Source organism: Silene latifolia, chromosome 6 (assembly GCF_048544455.1).
Source record: "Silene latifolia isolate original U9 population chromosome 6, ASM4854445v1, whole genome shotgun sequence".
NCBI classification, from domain to species: domain Eukaryota; kingdom Viridiplantae; phylum Streptophyta; class Magnoliopsida; order Caryophyllales; family Caryophyllaceae; genus Silene; species Silene latifolia.
In genome coordinates, this window is record NC_133531.1 from 59191459 (window position 1) to 59214223 (window position 22765).

The 22765-nt window shown below is 36.0% G+C and overlaps 1 protein-coding gene across 3 annotated transcripts; it reads right to left on the bottom strand.

Moving 5' to 3' along the window:
• Window positions 1-9977: 9977 nt before the first annotated feature.
• On the bottom strand, window positions 9978-22502 carry LOC141586819 (ubiquitin carboxyl-terminal hydrolase 27-like). 3 transcript variants are annotated; one of them, XM_074408186.1, is made up of 13 exons: window positions 22403-22502; window positions 21506-21802; window positions 21262-21385; window positions 20735-20835; window positions 20409-20639; window positions 20084-20149; window positions 19843-19971; window positions 19571-19708; window positions 18883-18945; window positions 17742-17901; window positions 17552-17661; window positions 14640-14955; window positions 9978-10520 (listed from the first exon to the last, which is right to left on the bottom strand). In XM_074408186.1, exons 1-12 carry the CDS (start codon window positions 22412-22414, stop codon window positions 14698-14700), a joined length of 1689 nt encoding a protein of 562 aa, XP_074264287.1. In that variant the 5' UTR covers window positions 22415-22502; the 3' UTR covers window positions 9978-10520; window positions 14640-14697. The 3 variants fall into 3 exon arrangements, with proteins under 3 accessions (XP_074264287.1, XP_074264286.1, XP_074264288.1); XM_074408185.1 differs by having other exon boundaries at window positions 20081-20149; XM_074408187.1 differs by having other exon boundaries at window positions 10013-10520; window positions 17552-17652; window positions 20081-20149.
• Between the last annotated feature and the right edge of the window lie 263 nt (window positions 22503-22765).

A 22765-nucleotide genomic window follows, 5' to 3' on the forward strand; every position in this document is an offset into this window, starting at 1 on the left:
ACCTGCCTACCCTTCCACACCCATAGTATATGGCGACAAACAATGCCATGCCTCTCAAACAGCTTACATGCACATTTGCTCTCGTTAGTTTTGGTGTTAAATTCAACTCGGAAGCTCCTGTGCTTCAGTCCATCACGAACGTCATGATACTCCACCGCCCCCTATCGTTGTCAAACCCCCACCCCCATGCCGCATATGGCATGTTTGACTTCATTACGAAAGTCCCCAAAGATAGGATGGGTGTAGACAAGTGAGGCATGCATCTCCACCTTAATAGCAGAATAGCAGTGGAATAACATTAATAGCAGTAGAATAACAACAAATTAATAGCAGAATAGCAGTAGACTAAATTTAGCAGCTACTTTGCTGTTATTGCAGACACTATCCATTTCCACAAAGAATATCCGTTTTTTATTCAAAAATAACAACACATTAATAGAAGAATAACACAACACCAGTAGAATAACACAACAGCAGTAGAATAACAACACATTAATAGCAGAATAGCAGTAGAATAACAACACATTAATAGCAGAATAGCAGTAGACTAAATTTAGCAGCTACTTTGCTGTTATTGCAGACACTATCCATTTCCACAAAGAATATCCGTTTTTTATTCAAAAATAACAACACATTAATAGAAGAATAGCAGTAGAATAACACAACAAACAAAGTAGAATAACAACACATTAATAGCGAGAATAGCGGTAGAATAACAACACATTAATAGAATAGCAAAGTAGAATAACAACACATTAATAGCGAATAGCGGTAGACTAAATTTAGCGGCTACTACTTTATTATTATTGAGACACTATCCATTTCCACAAAGAATATCCGTTTTTTATTCAAAAATAACAACACATTAATAGAAGAATAGCAGTGGAATAACAATAATAGCAGAATAACACAACACAACAGAATAGCGGTAGAATAACACAACAAAGCGAGAATAGCGAGTAACACGGAAATAATAGCGGAATAACAAGTAGAATAGCGGTGGAATAACATTAATAGCGAGAATAGCAAAGTGGAATACCTTCATCGGCCCTACTTTCTCGAGCATACTATGCTCATTGGCATTATCCATCCTTCTTTGTGTATGCCTTTCTTTGCTCTATTGCGGAATTGTACCTCATCCAAAACTCGACGAGGGTTCCAAAATGGCTTTCAAACCGCTTGAAATAGTTGTTTGAACTTTCGGATCTACGGGTTGTTCGCAACAAACAACCTAGAGGCGGATCCCGAAAGTATGCCGGTATCCACTTTTGTCTCGATTGCAAAGACATACTTCAACCACCGGTTGCTTTCCATACCATGGGCTTCAATAACGATCTTCGATTCTGTTCAAATTCGTGTGGCTCGAGGTCGACATCCCACACAACGGCATTTATGTCGGTCATAAATTCCGTATCATTGCAGATTGCCCTTCCCACTTTCTCGGGCATTTTCGCATGATATGCCACATGCAATACTTGTGGACAGAATGGTTGAAGACATTTGGGCGGGCTTTTCTAATTCCGGGCATCGGTCAGTCGTAATTACACATTGAGGTTCTTCTTTGCCCCATTACTTCGAGGAATTTTTTAAAAATCCACTCAAATGAATGCTGACTCTCGAAGTCAAGTAACCCGGTGCAAAAGTCACCGTCTTCTTGTTGTGGTCTACTCCGGTGAAGGGAGTAAACACCATGAAATATTTGTTTGTCCCATAAGTAGGGTCAAACGAGATCGTGTCTCCATATAACTTGTAGTTGTTTATCCCTTCCTTATCAGCCCAAATAACCTTCGTCAAGCATTTGTTCTCATCCTGATCATAAGCAAAGTAGAACCCCTTTGTTTTGAGCCAAAGCATTTTGAAATGCCCAATGAACATTTTAGCATCGTTATCCCCAATGTAACACTTGATATTTCGTTTGAAGTTTTTGAAGTCTAGCAAAGAGGCACCGATATTCTGATAACCATTTGAGTATTCCTTGAGAATTCGAAGCTCAATGTTAGACCTATGTTGAGCTTAGTATGATCAATAATGGTCCTCTTAATGTAGTCATGGACGTCCCTTGAGAGCTTCAGGAACTCCCTGTTTTTGTGAGTAAAGAGAGTGATTGTGAACGTCTACAAAGACATCCACAATATACCCAGCCGGTATGTCGTCTGTTTTTTCACAGGTTCTCAACCTCATGTTCGCCTTGCAGCCACACCTTGTCAGAGCATGCTTCTTTGGCTGTCTAATTCGTCGGTCTTTGTTCTCTACCGTACTCAAATTACCAGACTTCATGATTTGTTGCTTCAAGTCGCGAGTTTTCTTTTCATATCCCTATACCCCCTCATTCTGGACGGTGATTTGACGCCGACGCCCCCTTATATTGCACATTTGTGTACCTTCTCACATCAAATCCGCAAGCCGTGCATATATCTTTGTAGAAGCATCGCATCCTCCAAGGTAAGAAAGAACATGCCACGTTTAGGCGTAAAATCACTCTCACAGTCCTTACCCACCGCTTTCGGTCCCCGGGTGTCTTCTTTGTAATGAAGAGTTGAAACAAACTCATCGTTTTCTTAAACGAACAACAGGTTGGGCTGGTGTATATATTGTTATTAGAAGAATCCCCAATAGGTAAGACGGCATTGTCTTCAACAATAGACACAGAGAAAGATCTCGACTGAGTAAATTAATATAATGAGTACACGGTCATTGGACAACAAAATCACAATAACATCACAATAACAAGAGTACGGGGGAGAGATCAACATTGCGAGTAATGTGACAATAACAAGTATGATAACGGTGTGAAACAGACGACAATCAATAACATCACAATAACACTAAATGTGTTTATCTTATGCTACTCTCTTATCAGCTGTATATTTTCACGCTACTGCACAATAATATCACAACAATAGGAGCATAATATCAGATTATCAGAATAAGAGTACAATAATATCAACATGTTTCTCTACTTTTTTACATGAAAACAAAAACCTCATTCTAACGATATTCATGTTACTGTACGGTTACAATAATAGTACATTAATATCAGAATAACAGTTCTCTTTTTCTCTTTTGTAATGCTGCCTTGATCAAGTATAATAGTATCAGAATAACAGCTGAGAAACACATAGAAATCAATAATTGATTTATAAACACTCAGGCTGATAATAGTACATTAATATCAGAATAACAGTTCTCTTTTTGTACTCTAATACAAGCCAGACAGTACAATAATATCAGAATAACAGCTGAGAAACACATAGAAATCAATAATTGATTTATACACACTCAGGCTAATAATAGTACATTAATATCAGAATAACAGTTCTCTTTTTCTACTCTAATACAAGCCAGACAGTACAATAATATCAGAATAACAGCTGAGAAACATGTAGAAATCAATAATTTATTTATAAACAACGGCGGATGAAGAGATAAGAATGAATAGCAGTATTACATGTTTCCATATTCACTGTCGAGTTGATTTCTTCGCTAACATTGTTATTGATCTCATTTGTCCATCTTTTATAATTTAAAAAAAAGTAAAATCAAGTATTGAATTCAATTAAAATCAACGAATTTACACTAAAAATCAACGATTTTTACATTAATTAGGTTTTTTACATTAATTTCGAAAATACGATTGAATATACTAAAAATCAACGAATTTACATTACCTGTAATTCGATTGCAGCTAAAAATCAACGATTTTGTGTAATTTTATTAGGTTTTTTATGAATTTTCTATAGTCGGCGTTCTGATTTTTGAGTTTTCTCTGTTTTTGATTTGTAGAGAGATGTAGAGAGAGAGAGAATATCGTTAGAATGAGGTTTCTGTTTTCATGTTTCAGCGCTTTTGTATTTTTCGATTTTTCCTTTTTTTTTTTTTTTTTCTAATTTATCTTTTAATCTCAGCCCTTGATTTCTTTTAATCTCAGCCCTTGATTTCCCCAACTCACAACTCACCATAAGACCCCAACTCACGAGATCCCGCCTCTATATATATATATATATATATATATATATATATATATATATATATGCATATATATATATACATATATATATATACATATATATATATATACATATATATATATACATATATATATATATATAGAGAGAGAGAGAGAGAGAGAGATTGAATCATGTGAGGCACCCTTCTTAGGGTGGCGGTGGACACCTTCTAAACCATCGATTAAAAACCATAGATACACGAGATGATGCCACGTATCCCATACAAAACTCCATCTAACACACATTTCCGTCTTCAATTTCATTCATTTACTCCAACTCACAATCACTCATGACTTTTAACTTTCTCTCTCTTCATCTATGTTCTTCAACTCAAATTCAAGTTCACTTAGCATTCGATCACCATTTTATCACTCGATTTTCATCGTCCACACCATAATCATGCTGCAATTCACCATATTTTTTCGATCTTCACGTTTTGATGTAACTCTTATTATGTGTTCATCATCAATCTCGAAGTAAGTATTATTCTCATTTCTCGCTTTTATTCTCTTTTTGTTTTTAATTTTCATTTATTTGAATGTTAAACTTGTAATAGCCATATCATGTGATTTTTGTCAATTATTTGATAATATACTTGCTCTTTTATTGTTCAGATTTTATTATTGTTAGTAATTTCCAGTTTTCTAGAGTTTACTATTGAATTTGTTCATCTTACACAACTAATATTTTGTTTATCTATTATTCTGGTGAAATTATGTGATTAATTGATTAGTTAATTGATCAATTGTGTTAAATTTAAGTATTTAGGTATTTGATGAAGATTATGATGAAAATGAGCTCGTGATTCACGACCGCGATGATTTTCGACGATCTCATAGTTCTTTGATTGATTCTCCTAATTCTAGTGCGTTGATCGTCCTCATCTTCACTTTTGTTTGCTTCGTCTCTTCACTTTCTTATCTTGTGTGATTTCGTATCAACAATCGATTTAATCTATTCACTTTATTTGATTGAAATTATTTGAATTGGTATGATATTGGTACGAACTAGTGGTGATTTTTGCGTCGTGAAAGGATTCTGGCTTGGTTTATGTAATTTGTACTCAATATTAGTGATTCCTTGTGTCTATGAGTGCAGTGCCACGAATTGGAACTTTGGCGCATAACAGTTTGTCAAAATGCTTCCCGATAAAGTATTTGTTCACTGTAAGTAAACTGGAGGATTTAGTAATAAGTTCTGGGTAATGTTTGTTGAAATGTCACCAATGGAAGTCCATGGTAATAAAGGTCTACCTTTGGCACACATTATTAACCTCATAGGTAATCTTTGATGATTGTAGAAATTAAATAAAACTTCTGCATACTGGTGGAGTAAAGGCGTACAAGCGCCATCACCATTCTCTGCAGCCCTTTGGTCACACCAAGTAGCAGACTTTTGTCATTCCTAGTGAGATAGTGTACGGTGTAAGGGTATGATGACATGAATGTACACTTTATTAATTAGAATTCTTGATTTGGTCATCATTACAAATGAGTAACACATTTGGTGAAGTTCGGTACTTCAGTCAATTAGCTTGTATTTTGCAGCCTAGGAAATGTTTTGATAGATACTTCTTACATGTCACTTCGGATTCTCTGTATGTACATTACAAATATATACTCCAGTAAGCAATTGTAGTAATTAATACTAGTAAATGGAAATGCAAGTAAGTACCTTGAAGTCTTCATATCCTTGTTTCAAAGCATCTTCAAGAGCTGATAAGCTAGCTTGAATCGCAAAGAGTGAGTCAATCGATCGAGTCATATTGCGAGTAATAAATAATCTTATCTACCCAAAGTAGAAATGTAATAATATAAAAGCAACCTACCGTATATCTTAACGGCTATTAGCTCAAATGGGAGAGCAATGTGCAAATCTTGCACAAAGGTATGAGTTCGAATCTCATATAGCCTAGTTAATTTAAGAATCTAGTGTATTAAACTTAAATACAATAACATTGAGGATGAGTTAGCCAAATCCGTACTCAGATGTGCAAAATTGAGGATGAGTAGAAGAAGCTCAAACTTAGATGTGCACAAACGGCGTGCATAAGCCAAAACGTCGTGCGGAGCCACTAAAGAAGCAAAGGATTACAATTTTGAGTCCTTTGTAAAGTCAATGTTAGAAATTATCTAAATTGGGTGCAATTGGACATGACACAAAAGGCCAAAACCCAAAAGTCCACTAGAGAAATACCAATTAGGCTTTGAAGTAACAGTAGCACTCAATAACCAACATGGGAGTCGAACCCACACCTTGTGCATTGCACAACGCTCTGCCATTTGAGCTAATTGGTTTTAAAATAATTAAATCATTCCACTAGTTTTCATCATGTGAGTTGTTCCCTTATCTTTTTCCACCTTCATGTTGAGGAACAAAATTAATTGCGGTTTTTTTGAATATGTGCTGCTTTAGTTCATTCCATCTTGAAAGAATGTGAAAGAAAATCATACCCCCATTTTATTTTAACCACTTATGATGACCAAGTTTCACAAAATAAGGTTTGAGATTCACCAAATAAGGAAAAAAGCAAAAAACGTGATTTTAACCACTTATGATGACCAAGTTTTAAAAAATAAGCTCTAAGATTCACTGAACAAGGTTTGAGATTCACAAAACAAAGTCTGAGATTCACCTAATAAAGAAAACAGCAAAATAGGTGATTTTAACCACTTATGATGATCAAGTTTCACAAAATAAGCTCTAAGATTCACTAAATAAGGTATGAGATTTACAAAATAAAGTCTGAGATTCACCTAATAAAGAAAATAGCAAAATAGGTGATTTTAACCACTTATGATGATCAAGTTTCACAAAACAAGCCTTAAGATTCACCGAATAAGGTATGAGATTCACAAAATAAGGTCCGAGATTCACCAAATAAGGAAAAGAGCAAAAAGGTGATTTTAACCACTTATGATGACCAAGTTTCACAAAACAAGTTCTCGATTCATTTGAACAAGGTCCGAGATTCACAAAACAAGCTCTAGGATTCACCTAATAAAGAAAAAAGCAAAATAGGTGATTTTAACCACTTATGATGATCAAGTTTCACAAAACAAGCCTTAAGATTCTTTGAATGAGGTATGAGATTCACAAAATAAGGTCTGAGATTCACCAAATAAGGAAAAGAGCAAAAAGGTGATTTTAACTACTTATGATGACCAAGTTTCACAAAACAAGTTCTCAGATTCACTGAACAAGGTCTGGGATTCACAAAACAAACTCTAGGATTCACAAAACAAGGTCTAGGATTCACAAATTAAGAACGAGAGCAAAATAGGTGATTTCAACCATTTATGACCACGTTTCACAATATTACCTTTTAGTTTCACAATATAAGCTCTAAGATTCACAAAACAAGGTCTAAGATTCACAAAATAATAAAAGAGGAATATAGGTGATTTCAACAACCACTTATGACCAAGTTTCACAATATTACCTTCTAGTTTCACAAAACAAGCTCTAAGATTCACAAAACAAACTGTGAAATTCACAAAACAAGGCCTAAGATTCACAAAATAAGAGAAATAGCAAAATAGGTTATTTCAACAACTTATGACCAAGTTTAAGAATATTAGCTTTGCGTTTCACATAACAAGCTCTAAGTGTCACAAAACAAGGTCTATGATTCACAAAATAAGGAAAAGAGCAAAGTACGTCGGCATTTAAATAATAGCAATAAATTTCAGACGTCTTATTCTATAATTTGTGTTAGTCACTTGGTCCTAACTCTTCTTACACAGTCTTCAAACTACTGTGAGAATCCTAAATTAAATGGACTTGATCCTTGGTAACAAAATGCAGTCTTTGCATAACTCAAGAAACAGTTCAGCAACACTACAGCTTGCCATGGCAATGCATCCATTTCAAGGGATTTACGACCTTGCCATGGCAATGCATCCATTTCAAGGGATTTACGACTTTGCCATGGCAATGCATCCATTTCAACTGATAACTTCCCCCAATTTCATCGACACTATCACAAATTCATAATTACACAATTAATCATACAATTAATCACATAATAACAACAAAAATCAAAAATCAATCACTAATACAAACCACGTATAATAATATGGACCACTAAATATAACAAATGTCACTATTGTCTGTTGATTCAATTAATTCTTCACTTTCTAAGATACTTATAGCGAAATTTCAATAAACAAAAATCGATTCAATTTTCAATTAAATAATAAAAAAAATTAGAATCATGAGTCATGAAAATTAAGAAAATAACCTTGAGAATCGTCGGAAGGAATGAGAGAGGCGGTGCGGCGAGTGCGGGAGAAGAGATCAAGTGCGTCGTCTGAGTCTTTGGTGGCGGTGGCGGTAGCGCTAAGGCCACGGCGGTGTTGGGAGTGATACGACTGCGCAATGAGAGAGTTGCGCATTGTAGTAAGATCGTTATGAGACCGACTCATGATAAGCTTAAATGAATTGAAACGGAACGGAATGGAATGGATTAGTTAGTTTGGGGAATAGTTGAACTAGTGTTGGGAGTTACTAGAGGGTGGACGGGTGGTGTACTGGTGTATTAGAGTATGGTAGTAGTAGTAGATGCAAAGTTTATGGAATTTGGTGAGACCGGCCGCCTCGCCATAATGAGGTGCCTCACCGGATCCGGCCTCTATATATATATATATATATATATATATATATATATATATATATATATATATATATATATATATATATATATATATATATATGTATACACACTAATTGTAAAAATATGTAACACGAGCGTTTTAGGATTCATGGGAATCGTATTCCTGCAAATCATTACTCGGCAGGCGAAGGTGCAAAATGTGGTAAATGGATGCAATGCTGTTCAGAAACTAAATGCAGATCCCTGGCCTTGCTCTGCAGGAGTTTATAACAATGAGAGTAGACACTATTCAGCATTAGATGGGTATTTACTTGTTTAAGTATCTCTATCTTTTAACAGAGATTTTTCTTACAGCCCTAAGCCCTTTGTCACACCCAGTAAATTAGCTGGCACTAATTTGTTTCCCTTTATTTTGCGGCTAATTACAGAATGACTCACTGGGACCTCTCGATCTTCCCTTGATATCGCAAGAGGTAACTAGAGATGACCGTATCAGTATTGAGGGTTTTGCCCGATAACAAGTCGAAATCTATGCTTAAAGCAAATGAGTTGTTAATATTCAATCAATGCATTGATGTTTCTGGGGTACACCTGGTGACGATGTTTACCAAGGACATCCAAGACTGACAGGAAATCATCAACCATGCACAGATGATATCTGCCTACAAATTGGTACTTTACTAGTTATTTATGTGTTGTGGAATTTGTACAGACAGATATTATCCCCACAATTTCCTTGTACAGTTTTCAGGAGCACATTCAGTTCCTTGCTGTATAGTTGTTATTTTTCACCCTTGGACAAATACAACTTTATTGGAGTGAAAATCAAGCAAAACGATTATGTTACTTTGCCTGAGAAGAGATGACAGAATTCTATCAGGGAGAGAAAATAGGGAAATACAAACTACATTGTTTAAAACAGTTGCAACCTGTAAGCGTGAAATGCATCTGAAGCAACTTATATACCCGATTAGCAATGAGCACAAACTAGCGCAAGAGAGATTTTTCACACTTGAGAGAGACCAGCGAACAGGGAAAAAGATGTTAGAAGAGAGTATCGTGTGATTACTGGGTTGATTTCGTAATAAGATAAATGAATTATTAAAAGGGAAATAGTTAAACAACTAATATGTGATTACGTCATTTGAAAATTACAGGCATACATACACTTCGGAAAATATTCTGTGCAAGTGCAAAGTGAAATGATCACATAGATCATAGATGCCATTTAAATGGAACAGTCTAAATCAACAAGCGAGAACAATACCCCCAAAACTTGAAACAGTTTTCGCCCTATTAGGAAAGGGAGGGTGATAGACTGAGAGACCAAGCATATGCATACAATATAAACACTTATTTTAATGAACCACTTAAACTTCATTTCAAAATATCCCAAACCCAAACAATATTAAGTTTACGGCTCCATTGGAAATGAAAATTATTCGAAACACAAATCATCATGGAATAGACTCTTTCCACATACTTCACGCAAGTATACCATCATAACCAAACTGTACGTACATGCAGAAGACTCAACGATGATACGAATCAAATAAACATCCTGATCCTTTGAACAGGACTGACACCTAACACAGTTTTACGCATCAAAATATTTATCGCTGAATTTACTTTTAATCCACTTAAAGCTGTTCCTCAAAGATGATTTCCACTTACCCTCCACAGAATACATGTTGTAAGACGCCACCCTCTTCTTGCGCTTCATCTCCGGGTTCCCAGAGGACGCGAATTCATCCCCGTTGCCATTGAAGTTGTATGCTTTAGGCTGGTCCTCGAATGCATACCGGGCATTAACATAGGAAGAGTACTCTGGGAATGATTTACTCTTTTCCATCACCAAAACTACCTTAGACGTGGGGAATCACCACTTCCTAGCTTTGCTGTTATATAGAGTAAGAAAGGATCATTGTCTAAAATACAAGGCAAAAAAAAAAGAGAAACAAGAAATATTAGTGTTTTACGCGTGTTTCATAAAATGAATGATTTGGTTGTTCACATAATTACTTTATATAGTTACAATGTCTTTTTGGTCCATATTAAAGTTAGTGGATATGACCTTTAGCCTAACGAGGGCGATATAAGAAGCATTAACAATTAGTGAGTCATATTGCTTTATTCGACCCTTCACTAGAATAAAGGGGACAATAAATTAATGGTCCATTGTGAATCAGGATTGAAAGGATCAAATCGGATGGAAAAAGCATATGGTTATAGTTGGTGGGTAAGAAACACCAAGGGGCTGATATTGTAGATGATGGGAGACCACAGTGGCATATGCAACGAGCAATTAGCTTTAACTTTTTTGATATGAATATCTTATCTTACGCTAAAACGGAAAGCCAAAATATAATTGAATATAATTGAATCTTTCTATGAAGATCATCATAAATCATAATTTATAAATCATAATTCATAATTCATAATGATATAACGAGGACACCAGTAAGCACAAAGCAGAAAAGTGATGATTGTTAAGTTAATGACGTAAGCTCGTAGCTACGACGGTCAAAATGATGGGCTGATGGTGGTGGTTCCTGATAGATGAACCATCTCAACCAAAACCTTAAGATGATGGTTGAAGCCCAACTATTATAAATATTCCTATTACGCTCCCTCACTCAAATGCCCGTTGGGCGGGCTTGAAGAGTGGCTAGTTGTACACCGGCTCCCCCGTACCGTGTGCTGGGTTTCCACTTCGTGTTTTTGAGGTTGCCAGGATTTGAACCCGTGACCTTCGGTCACACTGGCTCTGATACCATGATAGATGAACCATCTCAACCAAAACCTTAAGGTGATGGTTGAAACCCAACTATTATAAATATTCCTATTAGTTCCGGGGTGGTGATCGTGGTTTGAGGCATGGTTACAAATTCCCTCAAGTCTCAACAAATTGTGAATCAACTCCTACGAATTTTGTATTATGATTTTTGGTTTAAAATATATGAGAAAAATTGTGTATTACCTATTCCTATCGAAGTCTATTTGTTTTCATCCTCTTGCACACTCACAACCAAACCATTTGTTTCCCCTCCTTACTCTTCTTGATTTCATTCTCCATCCCCTTTCAAACCAAGCGCCCCTTAAATTATCACAAATCATGCTACAGTCTACCATAAAAAGTCTTATCCAATATACCTCCTCATCGCTGGAATAATTATTCGAAGCAACAGTTAAATCACAATTAAAATTAGGGGAGTAATAAGCACAAAGCAGAAAATGATTGATGAAAAAAACAATTGGACAAAGGCAAGCAAAAGTCAAAAGATGTTGCGAGAAGGATGTATGAAATGAATACACTAGGAGGGAAATGGGCAACATCATTTCAGCGCAAAGGGCTTCAGGCTGCTGAGTCCCACAAGCTGCAACTAAGTGCCTTTCGATTCATCATCATATAAGTGATTGTTTGTTTACTTTATGAAAAGCAGATAACTGTTGTAGCTGTCTAAGTGGACCTTCTAAGGTGCCTCCAAACCTAAATCACTTATGTGATCATGGATGATGGATCCAAAGCCACAGCAACAAACCAACTGCAATCAATACGATGCTGCGTGGGATTCCGGTAACTACATCATTCATGATTAATCAAAGCTTGCATCCTTACTCTACAACAAGAACCAAAAAAAGAGTATTGTATAATGTTGGGTCAGATACAGTTGGTTTTGGGTGCTATGATTTTTTGTAATTTTGAGTGTCCGATTGGTCGGGTATCAAACAAGTCAGAACGGTTTCTGGAGTTGAGTAGGGTGTTGCCAGCTCTAAGAGATTATCTAACTAGCTTGAAAGATTCAACTACAGATTCTACACTAGCGCAACCATCTTCTTTTTGACCACCTATCGAGCATAATATTTAATTGCAGAATTAGCCATTTAGCCGCGATCACGATAAATAGTGAAAAATTGTAGCTACAAAAATGCCGTGGCACACACAATGACGGAGAATTATCTTTTGTATTTTTCCTATTTACCTCTCTTGACTGTTGTTGTACATATAGGCCTATGATAGTTGATACTGCCTGTGGACCAAATAGCAGCCATGCCAATCAAATCACAGCAATAGCAGGCTACATTTTTATTGCCTCTTTAAGTGTAGAAAATATAGACCAAATATCAGCCATGCCGATCAACTATAGGCCGTAACTGGTTACTTTCGTATTGCCTATAAGTGTAGAAAATATCAGCACAGCATGCAAAAATACTTCTATGCATTGGCTAATACTTAATGTCATTGTAAGGAGTACAATTTAGGGTTGATGAAGGAACCTCCTCTAGGTGCTTGGCATAGTTTAAAAAAGGGTTTTTTCTACAAGGTAACCCCCCCCCCCCCCCCCCCCCCGGTGTTTCTTTGAATTCTGCGTGGTACCCCTACGTTTTTAAAATATCCGTGGTACCTCTAAACTTAGTAAAATGTTCTAAAAATACTCAAACTACTAAAAAACACATTCTGAATCAGTTAAATTTTGTAAAGAAAATATGTTTACAATTGAGTAAACGATGGTTATGTTAATGACATGACAAATTATTGCCAAAAAATCAATCAAAAATGTATAAATTAAACATTTTAAAGGGGCGGATTAGAGCATTTTGGGCATTTTAAGATGTTTTCACTAAATTTAGGGGTACCACTGATATTTTTGAAAAGCGAGGAATACCATGTAGAATTTGAATAAATACAAGGGTACCATGTAAAAAAAACCCTTTAAAAAAAGTGGCCATAAGGCACTTAATCACAAGGCTAACTCAAGGATAGGCCAAAATGCTTTAGGTTGGCATTTTACACAAGGTGTAGTTATAAGCCTACAAGTATGGGTAAGCATAAAGGGATACACAACACATATATTAAATATGTCCAAAACAAACCAAGTTTATTCGCGTACCCAATAAATTTCCTGCAATCGAATTTCTGCTACCTAAACCCACTTTCAAAGTTTCACATTTTCACCTATGTTTTTTTGGGTTCAATATTACATTTTCTTCAATTCGATTTTTGTAGAACATGATTTCGTTTACATAGAGACTTAAATTAACAATCGAACACCTCTAATAGAAAAACAACTCATTTCGACCGCCTAGATATCTAGGATTGGTTGTTCAATGGCAGAGTTTTGTAAATAATGGGAAGGATTATACGAGATATCCCTACCCGCCCATGTCATTAGTCCCAAGCTACTTACATAAACCATTTACCCTTCAACTAAGGTGTCCGGACAGATATATGTAACCCTAATCTTCAAGGAAACTGATAGAATGTGCACTGCCATACTTTTGTGGGTTGCAAGTACTTTTAAGGGAATGCTATATTGCTAAAAACTCTTGTTGTCCTTTATGCGACTCTACGACAAACTTCTGGAGCATTATTGAAAGGTAAGCACGTTCTTACTAGAGATTCATGCAGCATACATTGATTCTACAATCCAGCTTAATCAATAAAGCCAACGGGTATGTATCCCCTCTATTTTTTTATATATGGCATTCTCATTTCAAGAGACTCACCTCTCTACAATATCTCTAAAAAATATGAGTAAATATTATGAAATGTATAATAATTTCTGTAATTTAACGTATAATAATTTCTGTGATTTTTGGAGACTCATATTTTTGAAAAAATTAAAGTCAAAGACTCGCCTTGAAAAGCAAAACCGTCATATATTAGAAAACAGGGGAGTAAGCAATAGTAAGCATTCACATGACATTCTAATAATGAATGTGAGCTCGTAAAGTGGTACACCAGAAAAAGCGTTTGTTATATCATCTTGAGCCGATCTTCCTTCACTATAAACGGAAATACTTTTCATTTCTAATTTTAAGATTGGACCGTCACATTGTACCTTACACTAATAAAAAAAAATTATAAAGTTGTATCAGGTGTATATATATCATTAGAAAATATGGGACTGACATTTATACCCATCAAAGTCAAATAAAGACGATGTATAAGAGATGGAGGGAGTAATAATCACTAAACGAAATGTAGAAGTGAGAATAAATGAAATAGTATTTACCTAGCAGATTATTTTCCAAGAATGGCAATCCAACTCGAGAACAGCTTGGAGAGGGGGCTTAAATTCTCTCATAAAAAAGCAGACTGGCCTCTGCACCAAGAACGTCTTCTTCCGAAGCATGATGTACATTTGAGTCTGAAATGTGAAACCATTGCATAGGAAGTTTATTGATTCCTCCATCAACATGACCCTCTTCTATTTGAGCTCTCACCCCTCTGTATACTGTGTAATGACCACTGCCTGCTTTTCCAAAGTGTTCCACAGCAGCAACGAGGCGATACAATTGGGCCTTTGAAGGCATTGTATCATTAAAAACCTATACAGAGACAAATGTAAGTAATCTTCCTCCAGAAAAAAACAATTGCCATCCTAAAAGACAATAAATTACACCCTTATGGTCTTTGCTGGCTATGTAGTTCGAAATGTGATGAAAACAAAAAAAACCTCCACCATCATACTGTGTAAGCCAAGTTAGTTCGAATCCTAAGGGGCAGTACAGACATCAAGATAGAGTCGTAAATGTGTGCTTATAGCCTTATAGGCGTCACAATTAATTTAAAATAGATATATTATCCACAAGCCATCTTCCAATATGTTACAAAAATGGTTAAATGTGCATGTTATAATAGATGCCTGGGACAACTGTAAGGGACACAGTGCCATCTGCCAAGATCAATTAAATTTTTTGAGGACCCTACTATGGGTGTGTGGGCTAAAATGATGGCATTCAGGGAATATGAAGTAACAGTTTGGTGGATAATAACACATTCAAGTAATATGATATATATAAAATGATAATGACAAATTTAACTCATTCCACAGGCTCGAGATAATAAGAAAAAAGATAGCTTAATAAGGTTACAATACACGTTTGACATTGTGGCAAAACAATCGGTAACTAATCGAAAAGCAATAAAAGAGAGCAGATCAGCAGATTGGCTATAATGGTCGCGTTTTATTGAATATCAATCAATATAGTATTGTATTGCATCCTCCATGAGATACCTCGTACTAAAGGTACAATGGATCAAAATACCACAAGACAACTAAATAAAGCACCCAAGTCGAACAAAATTAGTCTACGGATTCTATGAGATGACTACGAGTCCGGGTTGAAAATCTCGGTGTAACAGAGTCACTTAATATGCTACAAAATGGCCAAATTCGAAGACTATAAATTTATAAAAAAATGTTCAAGACAGCTTTATGAGTGGCAGAATAAATTGAAAATTGTTGAGAATCATCTCAGGCGAGCCCATGGGTTAAACTGATCACATTTGATCCAACTAATCAATAGATAAAACCCGATTAACGATTATTCTCACGCCATTTTCGAAGCTCATACCACAAAGGTCAGGAAACACCTTTGAGTAGGTAAACAGGGCAACCATGTAAAGGCAGAAACACCTTTGAGTGGGTAAACAGGGCAACCATGTGGCATAAAAAATTGTTTCAGGGTGACATAAACGACGACGACACGGCGGCGGCGGTGGCAGCCAAATATAACGGTTATAACATACCACCATACGGATTCAAAGGCATGGGAAAGAATCGAGTGAGAATTGTTGCCTATAGGTGCACGTTGGTTAACGAACAAGATACCATCGGCATAAAGATAGGCTTTGAATAACATAAAGTTGGCATAAGCAATCTAAACGCATTGTAACACACGCGCCCAAGATTATACAAAATAGCTGTAATACTCGTTTCGGAATTGCTTTTCAGAATATAAAAGCATAATCCATTGAAAATTGTTGTGGATCATCCTTTGATCCAATATCAATCAAGTGTGATCTCACTTGATCCAATATCAATCAATAAAGTACCATGTAACATCGTCTTTGAGGTAGATTGTAGTGAGAACGTAGTGGATCATCCTTTGATCCAATATCAATCAAGTGTGATCTCACTTGATCCAATATCAATCAATAAAGTACCATGTAACATCGTCTTTGAGGTAGATTGTAGTGAGAACGTAGTGGATTAAAACACCTGAAGGCGGCTAAAATGAGCATCAATGTGACCCAAAAGTACTTTTTAGGATGATCATGAATCAATGTTGACATCCTTAATTCAGGCTGACACAAACATCCTAGATGGTACCAAATGGATAATTATAAAAAGCTATAATACACGCCTTTCTACACCTATCAAGGACACTGGCCAAATTAATCAGAAGTTGATGAGTGCATGTTGGCTATAAGAGGTGTCCAACATGACACAGTAAAAGTACGAGAATGGAATCTGTACCTAACCTAAACGTTCATTGGACTACTTGACAATCAGACACATTTTTTGGAACAAGGATAAGAAGAAAGGCTAGCATGACACGGTTGAAAGACAAGAGAACGAAATAAAGCCTTTAGCTTCAGCCAGCAATGTATTTATTGGACTGACTTATAGATTGGCATTTTATATCAGCTTCACTTCAAAATGGATTCTGATATTTGAACTTCAAGAGGTAGATTGGTCTTTTTAAGATATGCCCTCTACCTGTGTTCAAAATTAGTCGCATGTTTCTATCATGGCGATTCAGGCACTTGCCATTCATAGCCATATCCGAGTTCAAGTAATATGAAGTGAAGGGGAAAGTGCTCATGTAAAAAATAAGCACACAACTAAAATTTACATCAGTTATAAATACCAGACAAAGTTTTAGTCATGTTGACTTAGGCACTTGTATTAAAAATCATGTGTAACACCAAGGTAACGTAAAGGACAAATCACAAAGAGCTGATGTCAACCATTAACAAAACAAACAAAATGCAACCAGTAGTCCATAATCTAGAATCTAAACCAGTTACTTATCTGAGTTTTATCAATATTGGTCAGTAGGAAACTGAAAAGGCACTTAAGGCAGGCTCTCACTTAGCTGTCCGATTCATTTATAATTAACAAAAGAAGACTCTAACCTTATCAGTTGCAGTAGGCACGGATATATTGTTAGAGCAAGTTGCATTTTGTAGAGAACACTCCTGAGGAGAAATTTGTGGAGCCTCGTCCTTGACTTTCACTGTTGCAACTTGTCAAATATCAAAATGATGTCTATAACTCTAAGTTTCGCGGCAGTTATCTATCAAAGATAATGATCATTTGGCTTACTTGGATTTAAGCATATGTCAAAAATACGAGGATTATAGGTGGATGAGGGAAAGAGCTGTTCTCCTCGAATCTTTGTCTCATTTACCTTTCGCTTGTGTATGTCAAACTCATACTTCGCGAATGGTGACAAATCCAAGATCAATGGAAAAGAAATGCGGCCCTGGAATCATAAAAATTTAGTTAATGTATGACAGCCAACATGACAGAATACATCAAAGGCATGTATCTGCATCACGAAGTAGCAGGAGTTACAATGATTATTGATCTTCCATGGTTCAGGCTTGAACTATTAAAAGCTAAAACAAAATCCATAATTTGATGAAGTATATTACGATGATCAAATCAAGCGTTTGACCATTCCTGTTTTTAGTGTTTATGCAAGTGATTGTCTCAAAGCCTGGACTGAAAGCATATAGATAGTGTACAGACTATACTTGTGTTGTGAGCTTGTGACTAATTCTCTTACCCCACATGTTTCTTCGTCTATTTTGCTTTGTATCATTATCATGATTTCTCTTCTCTATATTTTTTTATTGTTCTCCTGCCTCGCAATGAAGGTTTCATAGAGGTAAGAGTTCTGTTATTTTGAGATCCGATGCATAAACTTATGATAGTAGTGACTGTAAGAAGTGAATTACCCCGGTTTATAATTTAAAAATTAGATACGAAAATAAGATGGAAGAGAGTTGGGTAAAATGAACATGAAAAGATTGTTTCTCTGTTCACGAATTTGTAGCATGATATGAAACCAGCTACTTACTAGATTGAGATAAAAAATTTCCAACATCTCAATATCTTACTTAATTAAAATGGATTCCATAAAAATTCCAAGATGTTTTTTAGAAAAAAGGCAAACGTTTGGGTGACACATTATTACAAGAAGACGGGATCGGAACTACAATTAGAAACTCGCCTAAAAAATTAAATACTCACATTGCCTTTCTAGTTCGCACTTCCTCAAATCCTAAATCCACCTCTACTGAAAACCTAATATAAAGAAAGTTTATTGAGACTTGATCATTGTAGTTTTGTTTTGTCTTCTATTCTCCATCAACACATTGGTTACCAAAACGCTCGGGCCCAACTATATGACACAGAAGTTTGTAAAAAATGTGGTATCAATCTTTGAAATTTGAAGTACCTGGATTTTCACAAGCTCCCCCAATAAGTTCAATGAAGTGCGTTGCAGGTGAAGGCAGAGAATCTGTTCAACAAAATATATATCAAACTAGAAACAAGGTTGGTAAACCACATTTAATGCCCGTATGCTTAACACGTAAATTGCTGGCATTGTATGAAATCTTTTTTGGGAGACTAGTAACAAGGGAATAACCAAACCACTACATCCTAACTTCAACATAGGTACCTCCTCTTCAGTAGTTCTGTCAAATAAATTAAGAAGCTGCAAAGTCACAGATCATACAAATTCGAATAACTTGTCTAACTGATTAGAAGACAAAAAGAGGTATGATAAGAATTAAGATACGGATGAGAACAAGGGAAAAATAACTTTGTCCGGCTAACAAGATTATGATAGACCCAAATAATCCAAAGCACCCTATACTGCATTGAGATTGACATCCTTAACAAGGACATTTGCTCACATTCAAAGTGCCTTCTACTGAGTGAACCGTCGACCAAACTGCCTTCCTCAAAACATATAAATTCCAGCTCATTCCATGATATTCACTCCAACAATCAGAAACCATATTCACAATTGCAATTCTTGATAATAACAGAGCAAATACTAGATGTATACTAGGTGGTGCTATTTTTGTGGTAGAGCAAATGAGCAGAGCAAAGAGAAGTGCAGCAGAGAGAACTCATACCTGAGGAAAACAAGCAATGTGGAGTTGCTTGATAGTATGTGAAAAACGATTTGACCAAGGAAGGGATTGTAGCGATGGTAAGTTCTTGCAATCACAAAATTCTTGCGCAGCACAGCCTCTCAACTTGCAAATCTCTTCCTAACCAACACAAAAACATGTGGGTAACATCCAAAGATACTTAATATACCATTTATTGGTTTTGGTACCAAAATCGTTATGGACAACCAACTGAGGAAAAGTTCAAAGAAAATGAGAGAAATAGAGGGACTTGCCTGCTTTCCTTCAATTGAAGTCAAGTATTTAGAGGCAGCAATGTGCCAGCAATGACTACAAGAGTAGTTCTCGACAAGTTCAGGAGACAGGAACCTTTTTATGGAATCCTCTAGTTTGAATTTACCCAGCTAACATAACATGCATGTAAAAAGGATAAAAACAATCTCAGTCACACAGACAACCAGCTCAAGTCACACGAAGAAACCACAAATGAACATGCGCAGAACAGAAGCATACTACAGAGGTTTTAGTGTTGGACATTAGTGAGAGGGGCAACGTATGGAAGAAACCAGAGTCCATCAGAATCTGCATTTACAGAGAAGATAGATAGTTCAATACTTTATCTTAGTACCAGCAGCAGTATGCAATAATATTGGATGCATTGGCGGATCTATGTATGTGGACTCAGGGTCTCAGGCACAGGAAAACTAACTCTGCATTTTGTCCAATTAATGTGATAAAAAAAACTTCTTTTGAACTTTTTTTTAATGAAAGCTTAAATATTTTCAGCAGGACACCGGAATCAAAAATTTCTGGGTTAGCCGTGAATTAGATGCCACATAACCTCAGAAGAACAGGTGTGGCAAGTCAGGAAACTGCTAAGAACACCATCAAAAGGCCCCAGATATTGCTCCCGCCATCTTCTTATCTCATTTACATTGTGTATCGTCTCAATATCAAAAATGCGACTTGTAGGGGTATCCAAATCTGCTAAGGAGCCACAATTTGGCGTAAGAGAATCTGATAATTCATCTCTTAGACATGAGAGAAGATGAAGAAGTGCTTCCGCTGAATCCTGGAGGCCAATCCAATCACAATATAATATCAGAAAAAGAAATTGTAATACGGAAAAATAAGCCGCTGCATTGAAATTATCGCTGAATATAACACCTGTTGATTTGCCAATTGGAACTGTGGGATATAATCTTGCATTGCTGACATTACTTTTTTGGGGTTCAGGGAGCTACTTCTATCTTTCAGTGCGCCAAGTTCTGCCATTAGAGACAACCGTTAGAACATGGAAGTAACAGTCTCAGTATTGGCAATCTCATATGTAAAAGTTAAGCTACTGACCACTGCAGATGTGCAGCATACAACTCAACAAGAAACCCAACAAGTCACGGAAGTCAACATACCAGCTACAGAGTGTAAACTTAGATGAAGGCCATAATGCAAACTTACTATATGATCAGTCATTTAGACTATAGTTGTGACTAACACAGGAAAGATATATAACCAGAGGTAATGCCATACAAAGATAACAAAGGCACATGAAACCTTTTACGTATCAAACAAAACATGTTCATTAAAAAGGCCAGTTCGTTTAAAACTTAGACAATCAATGTGAAAGCAGTAAAACAGCATGCTATGACCCAACAGCAGAAAAAATAGCCCTAAATAATTAATGTTATTATTACCTTCTACTAAAGTAGCCAAAGACATCATAAGGGGCAAATCTTCAACTTGGCCTTCGTTGGACAATAACTGAAATTCCTTGAGTTCATCAAGAAAACGCCTAAAACTCGAACAGCTAGCCAGTGACTGGAAATGAAAATAATTCCAAAGGCCAACTCAAGTTAATCATATTGATTCAAAGTTGTAAAGCCAGGAGATCAAGGCATAACCAAAAGAAAGAGAAGATCATTAAAAACTCTAATATACCTGTAAAACTGCATTGAGAAAACAATTATTGCCTAAATTTCGCAACCCAGGCACAAACCATAGTTTTTCAGAAGATGTATCTCTATCGAAAACCAACAAATTTGACAAATTACCAAGTGTCCCGTCTCTTAAAACAAAGTGAAGACCAATGGCAGCCACGATACTGGCCATTGATAAATGAGCACCATGACGCGAAACCCATTTAATTTGTGACAACATCTCAAACCCACTTCTGATCTTCCACAACAATGATTTAACACTAATATCTCCTTTAATCTTCATATGATTCCAACGAAACTGCCATCCCAAAATATCAACATATCAAATAAATATCGGATCAATGGCTAACCAATACATATATAAAGCTGACAGACTAGATCAACTACCTGAAACAGATGTTTCAGACTACCAACAGTTAAAACCCAATTTACCTACAGAAATACAAAATAAACTCTGGGAACTCGATTTAAGTGAAATATTCCCTCCGTTTCAATCATTTGTTTAACATAGCGCTCACAAATAATGGAAAAGGTAAACATATGATCTGGATGGAGTTGGGTAGGTTACTAAATTAGTACTGTACATTGGTTTCTTAGCAAGACAAGAAATTACCAAACTCAATTTAAATGGAACAGGGCGAAAAATTTGAGGGGTTCAACAGTAATGCAATAAACTTCACGCCCAAACAGAAAGAAAAATCTAATAAAATTTTGAAATTGGAATTGGTTACGAGGCGAGTGTCCCTGCTAGCCCCTAATTTCACCACAGGTTGCACCCGCATTTGTGGTACTAATATAACTATTGTGTACAATAACTAAAGCTGAAAATAATCAAGAATAGGTAGAAAGGAGATAAAATTGAATTGATAATCGAAGAAGAAGCAAAGGAGAAACTGACCATGATCTTCATTAGTGTTGGAAATCCATTGTTGAACAAGCACGAGTGTACGACTATCTATTTTTATTTAGCAAATGAAAGTTTAAGAGACCTATTTTGGTGAATCGATTATGGGCTAGGGTAGGTAGCACCAAAACGGACACGGACACGGACACGGACACGACACGGATACGTGATACGCCATGAAATTTAGGATATGAGACACGTTATTTAAATTTAATAAAATATATATATATATATTTTAGTTATAAGCGTTTGATTTTATTTTTTGTAAAAGTATTTGATATTAAATTTTAATATGTAAAGGTAAAATTTGGCCTTGATTATAACTCGTTTTCACTTCCAGCCAGACCTATATTCTAA